The sequence below is a fragment of the Heterocephalus glaber genome, unplaced genomic scaffold (assembly GCF_053883595.1).
Source record: "Heterocephalus glaber isolate CG9 unplaced genomic scaffold, H.glaber_assembly_v1.0 deba00000594, whole genome shotgun sequence".
Taxonomy (NCBI): domain Eukaryota; kingdom Metazoa; phylum Chordata; class Mammalia; order Rodentia; family Bathyergidae; genus Heterocephalus; species Heterocephalus glaber.
Genome location: NW_028258151.1, coordinates 15,694,778 through 15,716,258, shown reverse-complemented (window position 1 = coordinate 15,716,258; position 21,481 = coordinate 15,694,778). Strand labels below are relative to the sequence as shown.

The following is a 21,481-nucleotide window of genomic DNA, read 5'->3' as shown; positions in this document are numbered from 1 at the left end:
GAAATTTGCCTCTGATTGTTCTACCACACTTGTAGAATTTGCTTGTTCCCATAAGTCAGTGGTGGGTGCATAAAGAGAGGTTGGGAGGATGCTTAGAGGCTATGGATTCATCTTTTCTGCAGGTTCACAAATGATCCACAGACTTTCTGACTTCACATTAAAATGGAGAAAGAACTCAACAGACTGAGTTTAATCCCACTGTTTGCTGCCACATAGGGCTGTGTGACCTCTAACAAATGGTTTTGGAGGTGGCTTGATGACTGTCCTTCACAGAAAGTGCTACATCTTGTGATCAACGAAGTTCAAACACAAGGCTTTTGTTTTTCATCGCAATGCAGAACACCTGGCCTAGCAATGTCTCCAGGGATTCCATAGTTCTGCAGAAGCCTAGGTGAAACCCTGCCCAACTGTTTGTGGCATCCATGTGCCAGGCAGCAGGAAGAGGAGTCAGAAGTTTACATGCTTAGTGATTAAAACCCAAGACCCAAGGGTTGCTCCTGCTGTTTAGCCACAGCTACATGTAAGAGATGCTCTAGAGCTGGGCATGGTGGCTCACACTTCTATTCCTGGCACTCTAGGAAGCTGAGCCAGGAGGATCACAAGTTTGAGCCCAGCTTGGACAACTTAGCAAGACCCTATCTTAAAATAAAAAAATAATAATATCTGGGCAGGAGATTTAGCTCAGTGGTGCCAACGCCTGCCTTGCAAGTGCAAGGTCCTGAGTTTGATCCCAAGTACCAAAAAATAAATAAATAAAATTTTAAAATAATAATAATATCTTCTTGGCCTTTTGTCCAAGATCCAGTATAATATTAAAGTAAAAAATAGAAAAGGATGGGGGAATGTAGCTTAGTGCAAAGTTATAGAGTGTTTCCCTATCATGCACGAAGTCCTAGGTTCCGTCCCTAGCACTACAAAAAAGAAAAAAGACGCACTTAGGTGGGAGTCTCTGTGCTCAGGAAGAAGAGGTTTGTGGGACAACAAGTGATCCTATCACAAACTGTCTTATCTGCTTCGGGCACCAGAGAGGAAGCTCTTTGAGGAGAAGGACTGTGTTTCCTCCATCCCTGGGAAGCCAGTGCCCTGTGCCACTATGGACTTGGCTGGGACCAAGCACTAAGGAAGAAGCTGTAGTCAAAGGAGAAACCTAGACTTTTCCAGAACTGTGCTGTGCACAAGTGAGTTGAGTGTGTAGGATAAACTCTACAGTAGATTTCAGGAGGAAGACAAGCCAGCCCATAGTCACAAGTAGAGACTTTGGAGTTGGTACTGATTTTAAGCTTTTATTCCTAGAGCAACTCACTTATACTCTCAGAGTCACCCCCCCCCGCCGCCCCCATCTGTAAAATGGGATAACTATATCCATCAGCTTGCTGGTGACATCACAGAGAGGAAGAGTTCCAAGAACCACACAGTTGCCATTGACCTAGCTTAGGAGAGAAGGGAAACCTAGAAACGGGCCAATTCTTAAGTTCTCTTCCTTCCAGGGTTCCCAGCAAAGTGATGGGTGAACCCTCGATGACTGAACAGGCTCAAAATGAGCACAACACCAACAACTTGGATATACTCTCTCAATCCTACTCATCACTCCTACACCACAGGCCAGAACATGACAGACCCCACCATCCTTATGAGTCCCTTCACCTCAGAGGAGGCCATCACCATGGTGAGTCCCAGCATCACAGAGAATCCCATCAAGACTTCCATGAAAGTGCTTTTCCCCATTCCCACCATGGTAAGGCTCATCCTCATGACAGATCCCACCATCCCACATGCCTTGGTTGGGCTCACTCCTCTGCCATTATCCATTCCCACCATTCTTATGGTGAAGACCACTTTGATGATGAACACCATTATGGTAGTACGATACAACATGGTGGGTCTCATCACCATACTGAGTTATACCACCATGTTGGGGGTCACCATGGTGGGCCCCACCACCACACTGAGTCATACCACCACGATGGGCCCCACCACCACACTGAGTCAGACCACCATGGTGGGCCCCACCACCATGGCAGGCATCACTACTATGGTGGGCATCAACACCACCAATCCTCTGGTGTGTCCTACCAACATGGTGAGACTTCCTACCTTAGTAGATTCCATTTACCTGGTGTGTTACCACACCCCGGTGAGTATGGCCACCATGGTGGGATCCATCACCAAAGTCCCTCTTACCGCCATGAAGATTCCTACCACTCTGGTGGACCCTACCATCACAGTGAGGACTACCACTATAGTGGGTCCCAGCATCATGAACCCCACCAACACAACAGACTCCATCCTCATGAGTCCCACCATCACAGAAAGCATCTTCATCATGGAGAGAGACTTCTCAAACATCCCTCTGAGGAGTCCTACCACCATGGCACACCTTACTTCCACGGGGAAAGTTATCATGGCAATCACCGCTCCAGTGAGGACCACCATGGTGAGCACCATCACCATGGAGATCACCACCATGGTGAGCACCACCACCATGGAGAGCACCACCATGGTGAGCACCACCATCACCGGGAGCATCACCACCAGGAGCATCACCACAGTGCACATCGTTATGATCATCTCCACAGCAATTCTTACAGGGACTACCGCAGGAGCAGCTCTCAACATTTTGTCCCACACAAGCCCCACAGCATAACTGACTCCACTCCTCATCTAGAGCTCACCAAGAGCTTGCCCCACAGCAAGCAGTCCTACACTGGAGCTCGCTCACGTGGCTCTCTGGCCTCCAACAAAGTTCATCCTCAGGACACTTCCTCTAAAGACTCAGAAAGCTGGTCTGAAGATAAGCAATATCAGAGACAAAAAAGTGAGTCTTTTCTGGGTCTCCAAAGCCCAACTCCCACTTCCCCACCCAAATTCATGCAGATCTAGCCCAAGCTCTGCACTAACCTCCTACAGATCTGGAGGCCTGGCCCAGCTGGCATGAGTATATTCTATCAGCTCTTCACTCTCCCACTGTTCCTCAGCCCATCCTTTATTCCTTGAATTATGTACCTCTGCACACCATGAGATGTTTCTTCGTTTATTCTTCACGCTTACATTTGTTTCTCAATTTTTTGGGGGGGGGGCAGTACTGGGGATCGAACTCAGGACCTTGTGTTTGCAAGGCAGGGGCTGGAACCACTGAGCTAAATCCCTGGCTCCTGCTTCTCAAATATTGAGGCTCTTGTCAAACATGGGTGCCCTGGCCTGCCTGAGTCCTGACTGTCTGTGGGAAAATCCAGCACAATCCTTAGTCAGAGAGGGGTCACTTAACTAATCACGAGCCATCCAGTGATGGGGCCTGTCATTTTCTATGTCAGAATATTTGCTTCTGTGGATTCTATGTGTCCACATTTCCCCCACTAAACTGTGAGCTGCTAAGGGCAGACATGGGAACTAGTTCCTGAATGAGGGCCTTATCTGAGAGCAGGGAAGGACCTTGGCTGTTAACTAACAATCTCCCAGAATTGCCTCCTAGGAGTTCAATAAACATGGCAACCAGCTCATGAACAAGCAAAGAGGAGTAAATGTCTTATTGGATGTGCACAGAAAGAGCAGCCAGGAGGAGGGAAGCTTCAGCAGGATCTTACAGGGAAAGTGAGAGTGCACCATGAGGATGGAGTAGTGAGGAGGGTTGGGTTTTTCATAAATAAGTTGCCATGTGGAGAAAAATGACATGGAGGTGTAGGGGAAGGAGTCCTCATGATCCATTCAGGCTAACTCTAGATCTTAAACAAGTTGGCCCCTGGGATGGAAGAGGTCAGGATTGGCCCCAAGCACTAGGACTACCACCAGCACTAGTACAGAGGTATATTAGATAGTGGCCAGCAGCCAGGGATGATAATGAGCCCTGATCCAGTCTTTGAGGGTGCCTGAGGGTCCCCCACTTTCCATCTGCACAGACGTGACTTTCTGACCACTTTACAGGGGGCCGAGCCCAGCGGGCCCACAAGAAGCACGCTATGAACATCTTCCAACGGTTGAGTGAGAAATTAAGAACCCTCCTTTGGGGCCCCTGGACAATTATCAGGAGTCTGACACAGTCCCTGGTCTTTGAAACCTTCATCTTCCTCATCGTCTTTCTCAATATCATCATGCTTATGGCCCAGACCTTTGCAGAAGTCAAGATCAGGGGTGGTAAGAGCCAGGGGCCCCTGATGTGGCTCTAGGGCCTCCTTTGTCCTGATCCCATGCCAGGAGATTTATATAACTTGGTTCACTTGATCTTCACTTCTGGAAGTTGATGACATTGGCCAGTGTCAGTAGAGATTAGCCAGGGAGAAGTATTGAGAGTTCAGCCAGAGACCCACCCTGGACTGGAGGCTGTGCTGTTCACAATCAGCCACCAGGTAGCGCATCAGCTCTAAATATGCTCCTGACGGTGGAACAGGTACCAAGAACCCTTGGTTTGTTAAAATGGTCAGGGAACCCAGAGAAGGAGACCCAGGAAGGGTGAGAGTAGAAAGCCAGGAGAAGCTGGTACTAAAATACAGTGGGTTCGGATGAAGGAAAGGACTTGTCACATACTTATTGTTCCAGAATCTCTGCTAAGCCAGGACTCACCCAAGTAAAAGGCTTTAAAAGTGTTTAAATACATTTAAAGCTCACTTTGTCAAATGGACTGTTATTATACTCATTTTGCAGACAAGAAAACTGAGGTCAGAGCAGTTGAGTCACACAGCCATTTGGGGCAGAACCAGGGAGAGTCTAGGTATTTGGGCTTGTGTGAGGTCTCTGGTGAGGGGGAGGTCCTCAGTAGTGGTGGTGGTCCTGAGTGAGCTCCTGGTGTCCCCACAGAGTGGTACTTCATGGCCTTCGACTGCATTTTCCTCAGCATCTACATAATAGAAGCCCTGCTCAAGATCATTTCCCTGGGCCTGCAGTATTTTTATGATCCCTGGAACAATCTAGGTGGGTGGGAATGGGGTTGAGGTGGTTTGCACCAAACTGTCCCGGGGGAGCTAAGGATGGAAGAGGGCAGGGATTGGGTGTTGGTGCTGGGAGCCTATGGGTCTGGGCCTAGGGCCACCAGTCCCATCCCTGCTCAGGCACCCTCTACCCTCAGATTTCTTCGTCGTGGTCATGGCCGTGCTGGACTTCTTGCTTATGCAAGTCAACTCCCTCTTTTCCTTCTACAACCACAGCCTCTTTCGGATTCTCAAGGTCTTAAAGATCATGCGGGCTTTGAGGGCCATCCGGATCGTACGGAGGCTCAGGTCTGCGTGGTCATGGCTGCTTGTTCTGGTGTGGGGAGGTCAAAGGAAGAGGGGACACAGGCTTGGGTTCCCAAAGGATCCACTGTGACCTGCTCAAGGGGGAAAGTGTTCCTCTGGGATCTGTCATCATGATCCATCTCTTTATGTTCCAGAGAAGTGCCAGGACTCACCCAAGTCACCTGGCAAATCAAGGACACCACCCCACCCCCACCCCTGCTGGGCACAGACCCTTACCCAGCCCACCCTGATTTAGTCTCCTATCTACCTTTACTCACAGAATCCTGACCAGCCTCAAAGAAGTAACAGGTACCCTGGTCGGCTCCTTGCTGTCCATCATAACTATCTTCATCCTCATATTTTCCTGCCTCTGTATCCTGTGCCATGGGGCTGGGATGGGGGGCGGGGCGCAGGGATAGGCCCAGGAGAGGGGGACAGGGGCAGGGGACTGGAACCTGGTTTGTTCCTGAACAGCCAGTGTTCTTCTCTATGATCCTGACACTGTTCCGAAGATCAGATCCCTGGCGTTTTGAGAACTTCTTCACCACCATGTTCACTCTCTTCACCGTGCTCACGTTGGATGACTGGTCCCTCATCTACATGGACAGCCGGGCCCAGGGTGGGCTGAGGGGAGGGACTCAGAGACCCCACCCCACCTGTGATGTGGGGCAGGGGTGAGGTGGGGACGGGAGACGGCTGCCTGGCTGACCACCTCTCTGCCCTCTCCCAGGTGCCTGGTACATCATCCCCATTCTCATGATTTACATCTTCATCCAAAACATCATCTTCCTCAAGTGAGGACCCTGCTCTGCTGCCCGGCCTCCACCCTTTTTCCATATCCAGCCCCTGGGAACCCTGTCATGCCACAATGAACTCCAGAGGGTGCTGGGACCTCTCCTCCAGCATCCTCCTTAAGTGCATCTCATTGTCCCCTCGCCCAGCCTGTTGACCGCTGTTCTGGTGGATAACTTCCAGATGGCCCTGCTCAGAGATGAAGAGAAAGTGAAGCAGGAGGTATCAAGTGGTGTGGACTGGGAAACAGGCAGGCCCAGGGTGCTCCAGTGATGGGGGCAGGGGACTCCAGCTGGACTGAGCCCTCTTCTCCCCAGATGACTGCCTGGATCCATGAGAAGCTGCTGGATGACTCCCTAATGGAGCTCAATCAAACAGGTATGGGGCCTCCCACCTCCTTCCACCCAGCCTCCTTCATGACCAGACACAGACTCCCAGGCCCAGTCTTAGCGCTCTGGAATCTGAGATGCTGGAGGACTTTCAGCATTTTGAACTTTGGTTCAAAGGAGCCAACAACAATTCCCCGAAAGCCAATTAAATTGATCATTAATTCTTGAAAGACCCACTTGCAAAATAACCAATTAGCCAAATTATTATTCATTAAACCATTTCTGTTAGTAATTTATTAAGTTCACAGCAGCTTATCTTCCATGGGATGGTTTTGACTGCCTCTGTGATTTAGTCAAGGTTACACACACTTGTCCAGAGTCATTTGACACAGACTGAGAGTCTATAAGAATGAAGTTCTCTGTACGTGTGGTTCTTTTCACACACATGGCTTTCTGGATGCACTGATTTTGAGCCAGATGGTTTGCTTTTGACTTAAAGATCCCCAGGACTTTCAAATCTCAGTTCCAGAATCCCATTCCTAAAATCACCAGCAGGGGCCCCTCATGGACACTTTCCATCAAGAACAGTACGAAATAACTTAAGCAAAAGAAGAAATTAATTGGCCCCAATTACTTAGCAAATTAGAGGTGCAGGGGCTTTCGGGAATGGCTGGATCCAGGACTCAAATAATGATCAGAATTTAGTCTCTTCTATATCTTTCTGTAGCCCTCTGAGTGGTTTTGTTTTTAGAGCAATTCTTTCCTTGTGTGGCAAAATGGTCACCTGCAACTCTAGTCCCGGGTCCTTACATTTTAGCCATTCCTAACCCTCCCAGGAGAAAGTGTTCCTCTTCTCCCAGCAGTCCCAACAAACTCCCAGCGATGAGCCTCCTTTGTTCTGGTGAAATTACTTGCTTAGTTTTGAATAAATCACTGTAGGCTGTGATTCCATAGTTATGAATTCCGGGATCTTAGGGAAAGACCAACCCTAGCTAAACAACATGAACTGAATGGTGGAGGAGGGGGCAGCTCCTCGGGAAAACTAGGACACACTTTTTGGGTGTTTTTGTTGTTCTTTTGTTTTATTTTTGGTATTGGGGATAGAACACGGGTCCTCTAATACTACTGAGCTATATCCCCAGCCTTTTCTTTCTTTTTTCTCTCACTCTCTCTCCTTTTTCTTTCTTTCTTTCTTTTTCCTCTTCTCCTCCTACTCCTCTTCTTCTTCCCGTTCTTCTTCCCCTTCCTCCTCCTCCTCCTCCTCCTCCTCCTCCTCCTCCTCCTCTTCTTCTTCTTCTTCTTCTTCTTCTTCTTCTTCTTCTTCTTCTTCTTCTTCTTCCTCCTCTCTCTCTCTCTCTCTCTCTCTCTCTCTCTCTCTCTCTCTCTCTCTGTCTCTCTCTCTCTCTCTCTCTCTCTCTCTCTCTCTCTCTCTCTCTCTCTCTCTCTCTCTCCTTCTTCACAAAGTCTTGCTAACTTGGCCAGGCAGGACTTGAACTTTCAATTCTTTTGCCTCAGCCTGTCTTGGTGCTGGGATTATAGGCATCGGCCTGCACACCCAGCAAACTGGCACTTTTACTAGAAGAAGAATGGGGATATGGCACAGTGGTAGAGCACTTGCCAAGCATGTGGAAAGTCTTGGGTTCCATCCCCAGCACCCCATCAAATAATAATAATCATGATGAATAAATAAAAAAGAATGAATGCTAGACACAAAAATAAACAAACAAAACCACTATACCCTCCATGCCCAAAGAAGCACCCCATTAAGTCCCCTAAGACGTCTCTGTGTACCTCATGATAGTGGGGTTCCTCTGCTCCCTCCAAATCCAGGCATTTTCCCACCCCACCCTTATCCCCTTTTTTTCCATCCAGAGCCTGAGGAGGTGAAGAGTGAGGACACCATGCAGTTCATGAAGAAGTTTGGGACAGTGACTGAGAAGTGAGGAGGCAGGGAGGGGAGGCCTCAGGTCTAAGTCAAGAGGTCTGGTTGCTGTGGTGGGCTGGCGGGCAGGGAGGGAAAGGTGTGTTGCTGTCTCTCTGGATGGAGTGATAAGGATTACTTCCAAAGTGGTGAATATATTACCAGAGCTTCAGGGCAAAAGCTCCAGGTCCCCCTGGGGTCCCAACAGAGCAAGCTCACCTGGCTTCCTGTTCCAAAATGCCACTCAGAGAGATGAGCAGCAATGAAGGGCAGAAATGGAGTTTTAATGAGCATGGGCATGCTGTGAAGACAGATAAAGAACTTCAAGACTGACAGACTCATTGCGGTTTTCTAAAAAGCAGTAAAAAGGCAAGGGTTGGGGGTTTGCAGAGCTGGCAGCATCAGTAATCCTAGTCAAGTCAAGGTCTGGCCAGTCATTATCTCAGGCCATTACTTAGCCATCATCGCTTGAGCGGCCAATTTGAGGGGCAGCCTGGGTTCCCACTGGGAGATAATTGTTACTTCTTGGGGAGGTGACCTCATCACTGGTGATCTGTAAAGGTTTGCTTTTCCTGGAATCCCAGGTGACTGCATGTTTAGGACAATGACTAGAGACCTCTAGGCATTGCTCTAGGGAGACTGGAACTAGACATTGTGAAAACTGGCATTTGGATGTCCCTACAAATTCTAAGAATCAGTTGCTATTGTCCTGGTGTCCTTAGTCTTGAAGGGAGAGGAGATAGGCCAGGTAGATTTAGCACTAATCAAGCTTATATTAGTAGTGTTTAGGGAGACAGTGTGGATAACTGATTAACATGCCTATAGGCAGAGATGAGCAGAGATCTAACCCAGAGCTTTAAGGTAATAAAGGAGACAGATATGAAATGAAGGCAGAGATGCCACGCTTCATACTGCTTTCTGCTGCCCACTGGACATCTGCAGGCCAAGGCTCGTCTGCCTGTTACAGTTGGGATGCAGAGACCGTGAGTGACCCCCACTCACCTAGAGTTGCCATGCCACGAAGACCACCCCAGGGCCAGGGACTCCGCTCTCTCTGCTGGAGAAGCATTTTGGCCCTTGTCATGGCCACACTCAGTGCGGACCCCAGGAACCCAAAGAGGATGCAGACTCCATCCCTGTCTGTGGGGTCCCACCTCTAAGGGCCTCTCCTGGGCCAAGGAGACTGAACAGACCTGCACTGGGCGGAAGGATGATGAGGGCTGGGGGCACAGCTTGGGTAGCAGTCTGGTGGCCAGATGGTCAGCCTCCATGGGACTCATGTCGGGAGTGGGTCCTTGACATGAGCTCCTGTTTCCTGGCCCTCAGGCCAGGCTTCCCTGGGATCCTTCTCTCTGGAAGCTGCTCCCACCCAAGCTCCTCCAGCCTGGCTCCAGACCAGCATGCGGGCCAGGCCCGAGGGCTGTCATCCTCTGGGCTCAGCTCCGCGCAACAGCTCCAGCTCCGTGGGCCGGCCTTCAGGGTCCTGCGTGGTCAGGCGTGTGCCAGCCTCCCGCATATCATCGCAGCTACTGCCACTCTTTCTTTGCCCACATTCTTCCCAAGCATGACACATATGTCTCTACTTCCAGGCCTTTGCCTGCTTTGTTTTCTCTGCCTGGATGCTGATGCCAGGCTCAGGTGACCAGGAATAGTCAATTCCAGTCCCAGCTCATGCCACCTCCCTGAGCATTCTGCTGCTCATCCTTCAGGGCCCGGGTCACCACCGTGGTCTGGCTCTTGGCATCTCTGCCATATTTCCTTGGGGATGCCATCCCCACTGGTCTCTCCGCTAAGAGTGGTCTTTCAGTGTAGTTTTGGCTTTCCCTCCTTCCCTGAGTTTAAACCCCTACAATGGCTCCTCCTCTCCAGCTCCTTGCTTTGACACTCACTAGAGGCCTCCCCAAGCTGCCCAGGTCCACAGCTCTGCTCCCTGTGGTTCTCACCCTTGGGTGCACTGAGAGCTGTGCCCAGGCCTGGCAAACCCTCCCATGTTCCAACTCGGGTCAATAATGCTCCCTCTGGAAGTGCTGGCTGTTTCCCTCCTGCAGTCCCTCAGCACCCCATTTTTTTGGGTACTGGAGATTGAACTCAGGACTTTGTGCTTGTGAAGCAGGTGCAGTGCCACTGAGCTAAATCCCCAGCCAGCACCCCATGTTTGCAAGAACCACAGATGTTGCTGGTTGTCTGGATCTAAGGGCTTTTTTTTTTTGGTACCGGGTATCGAACTCCGGATCTTGTGCTTGTGAGGCAGGCGGCGGCACCACTGAGCTAAATCCCTGGCCCTCTAAGGGCTCTGTAAGCCTATTTCCTGTTTGTCTCTCCATCTTTGGAGCACCTTCCTGGTCTTTTCTAGTGTGTGTGTGGGGGGGGCGGTAATAAGCACCAAGGAGTCAACAAAAGTGTTGGTGAGGAAATGGGTGCGTGGGTGGGAGTTTAGTGGATGACAGACAGTGCAGTGTCGTCAAGTTGTAGATGATGGGTGGTGGGCGGAGGGAATGGTGAGCGGGTAGAGAGGCAGGTGAAGGTGAATGGGTGATGGGATGGGCGGGAAGATGACTGAATGGGAAGATTGTTGAATGGGTCAATGCAGCGGCTTGGGCCAGATGAAGGGGCAAGCAGATGAGTTCATGACTGGGTAAGTAGAGGAATGGGCGAGTGGGAGGGTAGAGAAATGCCAGAAGCGTCTGTGGTTCAGGCAGACATGGGGGATTTTTTTGAGGTGTAGAAAAGGAGACACACTGGAAATGCAGGTCTTGGGTAATGTAAGTTTCAGGGGGAAACTGGCAAGAACCATGTGGAGGGCTCTGGGGGACCCAGAAGTCAAACCAGTCCAGCCAGCCCAGCTTTGCGCACCCCATTCTCCACAGGCAGTGGGAGTTCCAGGCCCCATTCCTGAAGCTGGTGGCTAGATTGGAGCACCACCGGCAAAAGTTCTCTTCTGGAGCTCGTATCATTGATGAGATTGTTGACACTACATTTAAAGTGAGCCAGGTAGAATGGGAGGAGGAGAAGGGAGAAAAGACCTTGCCCAGAAGTCACAACGAGTAACAGTCACAAGGTATTGGCAAGGGCTGGCACTGCCTTATTCACACTCCTCTTCCCACCAGAGGACTTCAAGAAGTGACCCTGGAGAGCAGCATCAGGTGTAGACATGAGCCTCTGCCAAGCTGTCTGCCATGGTGGGTCTGGACAAGTACCCAACTCTATTGGATTGTTTGGACCCTTACCAGCCTGGCATTACAATAAAGTCTTAAAACCCCAATGGAAACTGCTATGGGGGTGCATCCTTGTAATTCCAACACTCTGGGAGGCAGAAGCAGGAGGATTGCAAATTCAAGCCCAGCCTGGACAACTTAGTAACTTAGTAAGACCCCATCTCAAAATTTAAAAAATAAAAAACAAACCAGATGGCCATATGTCCTCACTGGCTGGGCTGAAGCATAGGGTAAGGGAAGCTGTGTATGAGTTTCATGCACAAAAGACTGTTCTTGGATTCCCTCTTGGACCCACAATGCATTAGCAGCAGCCAGAGAAGTAATACAAAAAATGTGCTGGGCTCAAGAACTGGCGGTGCTGGGGAGGAGGGGCAGTGGGCAGTACCCTACTTAGGGAAGAAATCCCTGTCTGGCCCAGGGGTCACGTGAAAAAGAACAGACAGGAATAGCCCAGGTTATCATGGACTGGGGGACCAGTAAGTTCCAAGAATGTGGTTCAGAACCCAGGATCTCATCATCTGGTATAAAGGTGCCAATCCTTGGGCTGGGGATTTAGGTCAGTGGTTCTGCTGCCTGCCTTGAAAGTGCAAGGTCCTGAGTTCAATCCTTGGTACCAAAAAAATAAAAAATAAAGATGCCAATCCAGCAGGGATATCAAGAACCCAGAGGTCAAGAGCTATGGCTCACGCCTATAATCCCTGCACTTGGGAAGCTGAGGCAGGTGGATCACCCCAAGTTCAAGGCCAGCCTGGGCTACACAGTGAGTTCAAGGCCAGTTTGGACTACATAGCAAGAGCTTGTCTGAAAACAACAAAACAAAACAAAAAAAGAACCCAGAGATCAGAGGTCATTGCCAACCCCTTCCTTGCCTGAAGTTAGACTAATGAACCTGGATGAGGCATGGGGGGAGGATATTTAAGTCCTTCTGACTTGGGGTGGGTGCCGGTAGGGGCCTGTTGGAAGAACCAACTGCAATTGAGAAAGGGCCACAGGGAATGAGGCTGAAGGCTGATCCCAGCCTCCCTGGTATAGAGCTTAGATAAATCCCTTACTTTACAGCCTGAGCCTAGGCAGGGTGCCCAGAGCCCCATGTCCACACTAGGCTGGTGGTGGGTCACTGGCCTGTGCTGGCACTGCAGACCTAGCTCTGGGCCATGGTCAAGCCCAGGTCGGAGCCCAGAACTCCCCATCCTAGGTTGGGACTCTTCCACCAGCTACAACTATTTCACCCTGAGTGGAGACCAATGCAGGGTGTGATGGTTTTACCACCACCCCCACACACACACATTTCTGGGCTGGACCAGACAGCAGTGCAGCCAGCTCACAGGGCCTCAGGACACAAGCAGCTTCTCTCCTCCCTGGAATGGCCAAGGGCACCAGCTGGCTTGGAGCCCAGGAATGGACGGTGCAGAGGAAATGCCATCAGAGACTTGCGCACAGACTCTACAGGTGGAGAAGTCACTAAGAAGACATCCCTGGGCCACGCCTCACCACAAGATTTCACACATTCATTCAACAAGCATTCATTTCCTGCCACTTACCTTTGCTAGTCCCTGGCTGGAGCCTCCTATTTGGCAACACTTACCAAGGCAGCAACAAAAGCCCCAGATGTGGCCTACAGAGGGCAGCAGGCAGGGCCTTAGGGACCAAGCATTGGGCAGGGGCCCAGAAGGCATGGTAGTGTGTGTGAAGTTTCTCTTGGCAGGGAAGGTGCATGGAGAGCAAGGAACGGCAGAAGAGGTGCTCCCCATGCCACCCCTGTGCTGCTGGCCCCAGCCTGACTCTGCCAACATCCAGGGCTCCCAACACATATGGTTACTGTGTCCTGTCCCTGGCATGGGTACCCACTGCTGCCTCTGAGGAACACCTCTGGGCGTGGCACGTGGGGCACCAGCCTGGGTGTTTGGGGTCTGCTGCATATCTCCAGGTCATGTCTCTGGGGTGAACCTCTGCTCTGTTCGCCTGGCCTTCTGCATAGCCAACTGGTGGGTGGTGGTGGTTTCCGTAGTTCTTCTGTGGTGCCTGGATCTACCTGTGACTTTGTGTGGTGTGTGTGCACATGGGAGAATGGATTGCAACCACAAATGCCAGTGGCAAAGAATGTGGCAACTCTGTTTTCCTTAAAGGATGTTAAAGCAAACCTACCCTCCTGTGAGAATCCTCCCTCTTGTGGGCAGATTTGAGCTTGCTCACTCAGGCAAGCACCTGCCAGGGGCTGTGCCAAGGACAAGGCATGGGAGAGTCCCCCTGGTGCCTGGGTCACAGTGAGGACATGAGAAGAAGCACTGTCCTGGCCTTGTGGCCTCCTGGCCCCGGGGCTCTGCAGGACAGGCACTTGGCTTTGGGCCACATGCAGGCTCAGGAATGGGCGGTGGGCCTGGGAGCTCAGTGTCCTTGGAGTCAGTGGAGCTGAGCCCCGTGGTGCACCCCTGAGCTGCTCCTGGCTGCTGAGAGTAGCAGGGCACAGGCTCCCCTCAGAGCACTCACAGACACTATCCCAGGCAAGGTGGGGGACATCACCCTTCTCCTGCCAGTTAATCTCCCACTGCCTCCTTACCTCAGAGACTGTTGGGAGCTCTGGCTCTGTTTGGGGCTCTGGAGGTTTGTGCTTCTCCGTGTGTGATGCTGGGCTGTTTGGCTTGCTGGGTAGAGACAGCAGAACTTGCCCTGGAGGTGTCCCGGGAGCCAGTAGGAGCAGGAGTGGGCACCAGGAGGGGAAGCAGTGAAGCACACAGGAGACACCAATACAAGAAGCAGTGCTGGTTGTTTATTGCAGCACATGTGGCCTGGGGCCCAGCAGTGCCCTCCACCCTGTGTGCAGTTCCTCCCATTGCTGGCCCGAGGGCCAGTTACTGCTGCATACACTTATGCTTCAGAAGCTCAGTGGAATTCTTCCAGGGGACTTCAAGGATCTCAAAGTCACAGCGCAGCTTCTGTGGAGACAGCATGGGGGACAAGGAGGGCTGAGCCTGGCCCAGCCCCTCCCAGTACCCAGCCCTCTGCCTGCCACCATGCTCTGGGGCAGAGATGGGCATTCCTTGGCCCGAGCGACTCGGACATGGAGTCAGATGGCTGAGGCTAGATCCAGCTCCCAGATCTTTCTAGCCAACTCCACCTCTGGGGAAGCCACAGCCTCGCCTCCCTGTGCCCCACACTGGCCTGGAGGTTGAGTCACCAAGGCTGGGCAGGTTCAGCCAGGCCTTTGCCTGGCCAGCCAGACCAGCCCAGAGTGGCCAAGCTGAGAACCTCAGGCTCTGCACAGGGCCCAGGCATGGGGCATCACTCTTACCTCCTGCTCCACCCCTGTGGCCAAGGGACAGGTGGTGAGGTCCAGGTGATCTCCAGAGACCCTGGTCTTCCGGCATGCTGTGCTCTCCAAGTCCATGGTCAGGTAGTACTTGACACCAGCCACCAGCTGGGGACAATGGCAGGCAAGTGAGGGGTGCAGAACCTTCTCCTCCCTCCAGCCTCTGTCACTGCCCTGGGGCACATGCAGGGCTCTGACCTGGAACCCAGGGAAATGGGGCAGAAGCCTGGTTCCTGTAGGATGCTGAGACCCACCTAGGACCACCTTGCTGAAGCCAAGCCAGGGCAGACACAAGGGAGATCTCACGGGGCCCTATCCTTTCCACTCTCTGGGCATTTGGCAGAGACCAGGCAAGGTAAGGCAACTCCTTGGACAGGGTTGGATCCTGTCTTTCTTTGAAATTTAGGTATTTGGTTTTTTCATAAAATTTGGAATTCACTTGGAGTTTGTTGTTGTTTGTTGTCTTTTGTTTTTGGCTTTTTGAGACAGGGTCTCCCTCCAGGCTGGGCTTGAACTCACTCTACAGCCCTGGCTGTCCTCAAACTTGGGATCTTTCTGCCTCAGCCTCCCTAGCCCTGGGATTACAAGCCTTCACCAAGACAATTAGCTATATTCACGTGGTTTTTAAGGAAGCAATGTATTTTATTGTTATTTATTTATGTGGCAGGGTAGCCTGGTGGGGCTCCAGAGCCCAGAGAGTCAGAGCACTTGCCTAGCTCATTCAAGACCTGACACTGAATTCCAGCAACCCCCCTACAAAGGCCACTGTATGAAAATATGGGGTGCTCTTTTGGCATCCCCTTTCCCTGGCTCTGGGCAGAACCCCTCTGGGCTCTGGAGCCCCACCTGGCCACTTTGCCCCAGCTCCCCAGCATGCCGCACCTGTCTCTCCGCCTTGATGATGTTGGTATCGCGGAAGTAGTAGACGCTGTTGCTGCCACTGTTGAAGGTGGTCACGGCCGTCTGCGCCATCCTTTGCACTTGCGGGTCGTTGGTGGACAGGTTCTTGCGTTCTCCAGTCCTGCGGTCCCGCGGCTGGGCGCGGACGTCGGGAGACAGCGCCAGGAGGCAGATCGCGAGCAGAGCCAGGCCCATTGCCAGAGAGAGGGGCAGACGCGCCATGGTCGCCGCTGTCGGTGCGGAGCCCGGGCCTGAGCAGCTTTTACGGGCTGCGCGGCCCCGCCTGCCGCCCTCAGTCCGCCTGCGCCCGCGCACCTGCCCCGCCCCCAGGGCCAACGAGGCGGAGCGAGCTGGTGGCGAACACCTGCAAGCGCAGTGCCACCCTGTTGTCCACGGGAGGTGAGGTCAGCGGCCGCCCCCGGCAACTAGTGTCACCCTAAGAACAGTTTACTGGGATATTTGTGCAGTGTGGATTATCACCAGCCCCTGTGGTTGAGCTCTCATCGCCATCATTTTCTGGCTGTTTGATCTCCCAGAAGTTATTTAACCTTTCACTGCCTCAGTTTCCTCTTTTTGGGGGGGGGCTTATATCCTTTTATTGGTACATTTTAGGTATACAATACGTTTATATTTATCATTGGGTGCTTGTACCTGTACATGATGTATCTTGGTTCTTATTTTTTCCCCATTCCCTGTGCGCCCTTCCCTATTTGCAAAGACTTTGTTTCCATTTTTTCCTTTTCTCATAATTTTTCCTTTCCCTTCTTTCCTTTCCCCTTCCCCTCCCACCATCCTACCCCTTTGGATTTTTTTCTTCCTATTTCAAATTATTAATTATTCATTTTAATCATTGTAATCCTTATTTACACTTTCAGTTTCTCACACTAGAGAAACTATTCGGTATTTACACATGTGTGTCCTATTTATTTCACTTAAGAGTATGGCCTCAATGTGCATCCATTTAGCTATAAATGTCTCTAGTTTCTTGTTCTTTATGGCTGAGTAGTACTCCATTTTATATTAAAAAAAAAACACATCTTCTTTATCCAGTTTCCAGTTAATGGGCACTTGGGCTGTTTCCAAGCTTTAGCTATTAAAAACTGTGCCGCTATAAACATGGGTGCACATTATATCGCTGTGGTATGATTCTTTTAATTCTTTGGGGAAGATACTCAGCAGGGGAATAGCTAGGACAAATGGGACCCCCAGCCCTAGTTCTTTGAGGTATCTCCATACTGATTTCCACAGTGGATGCACCAGTCTACACTCCCACCAACAACAGAGAAGGGTTCCTTTCTCCCCATATCCCTGCCAGCATTTGTTATTGGTTGATTTCTTGATAGCAGCCATTCTTTCTGGGGTGAGGTGGAATCTCAGTGTTGTTTTCATCTGCATCTCTCGAATGACCAGTGATGTTGAACATTTTTTCATATGTTTATTTGCTGCTTTTACTTCTTTGTCTAAGTCAGTTTCCTCTTCTGAAAAATAGGTATTGTGAGGATTCAGTGACCCGACCCAGGCAAAGGGCTTAGAAGAGGCCAGGTGCTATATAAGCAGCAAGTAAGGAGGCAAAGTTACTAAGCCAAGCTGTTTAACTCACAGCCAGCAAAAATGGGAATTAGTAATGTTTCCTCCTTATGGGGGTGGGGGCAACCAATATTCTCATACAGTACTTTTATTCTATAGTTATTTAATTATATGGCAGTGCTGGAGTCCAACCTTGCCTTGGACATGCTAGGCAGGTGCTCTACCACTGTGCTACACACCCTGAGTCAGATATACAATGCTTCCTAAAGTCCAAGTGATGTTTCCGGAGTGGTGGCTCATGCTTCTAATCCCATCGCTCAGGAGGCTGAGGCAAGAGGATCTTGAGTTCCTCTTACAGAGGAAGAAAGAGCACAGAACTCATTTGCCCAAGGACAGGAGCTGGGAACTAGTTAATGGAGATCTTATCTTTTGAGCCTTGGCAGTCTAAGTCAAATTTGTGCCAAAAGATGACAACTTATGGGAAGGAGAGCTTGTCTCTTACCAGCTTCCACCTTACGGACTCAGTGACTTTGGACAAGTCCTTCAACCTACCACAGCCTCAGTCTCCTCATCTGGGGGAAAAAAAAAAGTAGCAGTTCTTAGAAAAAGATTGTCCTGAGCTGGGGATTTGGCTCAGAGTTTTCGCCTGCTTTGCAAGAACAAGGACCCGAGTTTGATCCCGGGTACCAAAAAGAAAAGAAAAGAAAAGAAAAGAAAAAGATTGTCCTGATATTGATAGCTCTAGATCAAGTCAGCCCCAGATGCCCTGGAAGTGAGCTATCGATACCTGCTAAATAGGGACCCCGGGACTTTTGGAAAGAATCCAATAAAAGATTCTTTATTTGAAAGAATCAAATAAATATTTCTAAAACAGCCAACACAGGAAAAGCTTGGATTTTGTTGAAATTATTTTACAGTTCTCCATACTTTGTACTTATAATTACGTATTGCTGGCAGGGCCAGGGCATACGTCCCTGGGTCTTAAATGCAGCTTAGAAGAGGTAGTCACTTATAGTACCTGGGAAACAGTTGGTGGTAGCTCTTATTTTGATGAGTATTGTAAGTAGGCATCCAGCATATCCCTGTTCCCAGTTCTAGACCTCTTAGAATCCCAGGCCCACAAGGAAGTGGTTTCTCAGATCAGAGCATGGTTGCTGCCCAGTCAGCACCAGCTGGCTTTCTCACCCGCTTCACCCACCTATGAAAAACAAACTGCCACCTCCCTGGGATTCCGGAGACTGGTTACAAGTTTGTTACCGGCTCCAGTGTCTGTTTTAAAGGGACAGGCTCCAGTTGTGAGCAAGCAGGCCCAGGCTTGGCTTGATGAGCAGGCCATGGCCAGGCAGGGGACCCTGAGTTGAGGGAACCTGGGTGGGGGTAGAGTAAGTGGCACCCAATTCCCCCCAGGGGAGGGGGAGAGATAGCAGAGACAGCCTCAAGCAGCCAGGGAACTTCTGGCTCCCCCAGATTTGCTCTTCTGTTACAGAGCCCACTCACTGCCACAGCTCCCTCAATAACTAGCCAAGGTCCCAGATTTCACCCACCAACAGATCCCCAGATCACTGGCACCTACGCTGCCCATCACAACTTGGTGCCTATGCAGCTGTCTTTGCCACCACAATCCAGCAGTTTCCAAGGACTTCTCGCCCACTAGTCACTTCTCACAGAATTGAGGTGGTTTATGGGTCTGAAGTCCCTCTTGTTTGGTGTCTAGGAGAGAAAGGGAGGGGCAAGGGAAAGTAACAGTCAGTGGGCTCTTGGCCTGTGCCAGGGCTGGGCCAGGGCTTCACACTGACCTCTCATCCACATAGCAGGCTGCAGAGCAGTTTTCTCCTTGCAAGTAGGAAATGGGAAGGGGCTGAGGGAAAGGGGTGAAGTGGGGGTGAAGTGGGTCTAGAGTGGTGCCCATGTGACAGCAGTGTCCTGATGTGTGAGCCTTGGGTTGCTCCACACATACAGGAGGTATTCTGGAAAGGAAGTAGGGGACAGACACCACCTAAGACCCTTCCCTGCCCTGCCAGGTAGCCACCCAGCTGCTGTGGAAGGCGCACAGTGAGTGCTTTTGGATGTCAGCCTTCTTCTAGGTTACCCCCTCCCTGCAGGGACCAAGGCTCTCTGCCATCTCTCTGGCCCTTGACTGATGGAGAGGGGTGCTCCCTGCAGATGGCCTGTCCTGGAGGTGGGGTTCCCAGAACTGGGTCTCCTCTGGAGCAGAGCCTGCAGCCTGGTCTCCATCCTGTCTGGACCAATCTGGCTTCCAGAAAAAGCACTAGACGAGGATGGGCTTGTGAATGGCCATCCTCACAGGCCGCAGGCACAGCTTCCAGTTTTTCTGTAGCCTAACACCCAACCCAGGTTACCTGTAGCCTCTCTTGCCCTTGGCCAAATGGGCCTTCATTACTAGGATGGCCCCTTGACATCCCTTCCCCCTGGGATCAGGCCCTACAGGGCCTTCTTGCTGCCCCAGAACCTTCTTCCTTGAGCCTCTAGTCAGACAGAAGATCCCTTCCCTGCAAAGACACCTGTGCCCAACAGTGATCCCTGGAGGAGCTCTCCCAGTGCCAGGGACTTTTTGTTTAGCAGCTGGTTGAAGCTTCACAGACCTTCACTGGCTAACAGGAGATAGGAGCTCAGAGCAGTGAAGCAACTTGCTCCATCCAGATCACTATGAGGCCAGGGTGGCTCTCCAAGGGTGCCATCGGTCAAGGGCCAGAGAGATGGCAGAGAGAGCCTTGGTCTCTGCAGGGAGGGGGTAACCTAGAAGACTGACAGCCAAAAGCACTCACTGTGCACCTTCCACAGCAGCTGGGTGGCTACCAGGCAGGTAGGAAAGCGTCTTGGATGGTATCTGTCCCCTACTTCCTTTCCAGGGGCAGCAGGAAGAAACCATGAGGACTCTGGGTACATGAATTGGGTTCGCCCCAAGTTCCAAGCTGGATGTGAACACTCCTGACCAGAGTGACTGAGGAGTCAAGCTCTGGTGGGGTTGGGTGGGGGTAACACTGGGTGAGTACTTGCTGACTTTCAGGCCCACCCATGTCCCCAAACAATGGGTGACCAGGCCTAACCTGATGGGGTCTGTGTTGACACTGATACCCTGGCTCCTACCCTCCACACCAAGTTTCCTTTCTCCTCTGGCATGCCAGGTCTTGGTTCCTCTGGCCTGCTGACCAGATTAGGGCAGGGCCTCTGAGAGGTCACTCTAGATAAGGTACATTCAGATGGCCTTTGTCTCCTGCTGCCCTGGGACTGATCCAGAAACATGTGTGGGATGAAAAAGGGAGCCCAGATAAGAGTTGGATCCCTGGTACCAAAAAAAAAAAGTGGAAACAAATCATTTTATGGTTTTCATAATTTGCTCAATATTGTTTGAGATTCACTAGTTGTATATGGCTCCCAGGGTGCTACTCATGCCACCCCTGTGCTGCTGGCCCCAGCCTGACTCTGCCAACATCCAGGGCTCCCAACACATATGGTTACTGTGTCCTGTCCCTGGCATGGGTACCCACTGCTGCCTCTGAGGAACACCTCTGGGCGTGGCACGTGGGGCACCAGCCTGGGTGTTTGGGGTCTGTTGCATATCTCCAGGTCATGTCTCTGGGGTGAACCTCTGCTCTGTTTGCCTGGCCTTCTGCATAGCCAACTGGTGGGTGGTGGTGGTTTCCGTAGTTCTTCTGTGGTGCCTGGATCTACCTGTGACTTTGTGTGGTGTGTGTGCACATGGGAGAATGGATTGCAACCACAAATGCCAGTGGCAAAGAATGTGGCAACTCTGTTTTCCTTAAAGGATGTTAAAGCAAACCTACCCTCCTGTGAGAATCCTCCCTCTTGTGGGCAGATTTGAGCTTGCTCACTCAGGCAAGCACCTGCCAGGGGCTGTGCCAAGGACAAGGCATGGGAGAGTCCCCCTGGTGCCTGGGTCACAGTGAGGACATGAGAAGAAGCACTGTCCTGGCCTTGTGGCCTCCTGGCCCCGGGGCTCTGCAGGACAGGCACTTGGCTTTGGGCCACATGCAGGCTCAGGAATGGGCGGTGGGCCTGGGAGCTCAGTGTCCTTGGAGTCAGTGGAGCTGAGCCCCGTGGTGCACCCCGGAGCTGCTCCTGGCTGCTGAGAGTAGCAGGGCACAGGCTCCCCTCAGAGCACTCACAGACACTATCCCAGGCAAGATGGGGGACATCACCCTTCTCCTGCCAGTTAATCTCCCACTGCCTCCTTACCTCAGAGACTGTTGGGAGCTCTGGCTCTGTTTGGGGCTCTGGAGGTTTGTGCTTCTCCGTGTGTGATG

At 51.4% G+C, this 21,481-nt stretch overlaps 2 protein-coding genes across 2 annotated transcripts; one reads left to right on the top strand and one right to left on the bottom strand.

Annotated features, from left to right (window-relative positions):
- The first annotated feature begins 1,401 nt into the window (after positions 1-1,401).
- Catsper1 (cation channel sperm associated 1) lies at positions 1,402-11,503 on the top strand. Its single transcript, XM_021264560.2, has 12 exons — positions 1,402-2,815; positions 3,919-4,128; positions 4,789-4,902; positions 5,057-5,207; positions 5,485-5,576; positions 5,683-5,823; positions 5,935-5,998; positions 6,146-6,218; positions 6,314-6,374; positions 8,198-8,264; positions 11,114-11,237; positions 11,354-11,503. The coding sequence occupies exons 1-12, from the start codon at positions 1,504-1,506 to the stop codon at positions 11,393-11,395; spliced, it is 2,451 nt and encodes an 816-aa protein (XP_021120219.1). The 5' UTR covers positions 1,402-1,503; the 3' UTR covers positions 11,396-11,503.
- A 2,703-nt stretch (positions 11,504-14,206) lies between these two features.
- Cst6 (cystatin E/M) lies at positions 14,207-15,985 on the bottom strand. Its single transcript, XM_004852343.4, has 3 exons — positions 15,651-15,985; positions 14,751-14,876; positions 14,207-14,394 (listed from the first exon to the last, which is right to left on the bottom strand). Exons 1-3 carry the CDS (start codon positions 15,888-15,890, stop codon positions 14,311-14,313), a joined length of 450 nt encoding a protein of 149 aa, XP_004852400.1. The 5' UTR covers positions 15,891-15,985; the 3' UTR covers positions 14,207-14,310.
- Between the last annotated feature and the right edge of the window lie 5,496 nt (positions 15,986-21,481).

Bases quoted from the DNA above. Each gene is read 5' to 3' on its own strand.
- Catsper1 (XM_021264560.2), top strand. From the start codon at position 1,504: ATGGGTGAACCCTCGATGACTGAACAGGCTCAAAATGAGCACAACACC. The intron at 5,208-5,484 runs GTCTGCGTGGTC...CTTTACTCACAG, and splicing joins CGGATCGTACGGAGGCTCAG to AATCCTGACCAGCCTCAAAG. The intron at 11,238-11,353 runs GTAGAATGGGAG...TCTTCCCACCAG, and splicing joins CTACATTTAAAGTGAGCCAG to AGGACTTCAAGAAGTGACCC.
- Cst6 (XM_004852343.4), bottom strand. From the start codon at position 15,890: ATGGCGCGTCTGCCCCTCTCTCTGGCAATGGGCCTGGCTCTGCTCGCG. The intron at 14,877-15,650 runs GTGCGGCATGCT...CATTGTCCCCAG, and splicing joins TCATCAAGGCGGAGAGACAG to CTGGTGGCTGGTGTCAAGTA. The intron at 14,395-14,750 runs GTAAGAGTGATG...CTGTCTCCACAG, and splicing joins CCACAGGGGTGGAGCAGGAG to AAGCTGCGCTGTGACTTTGA.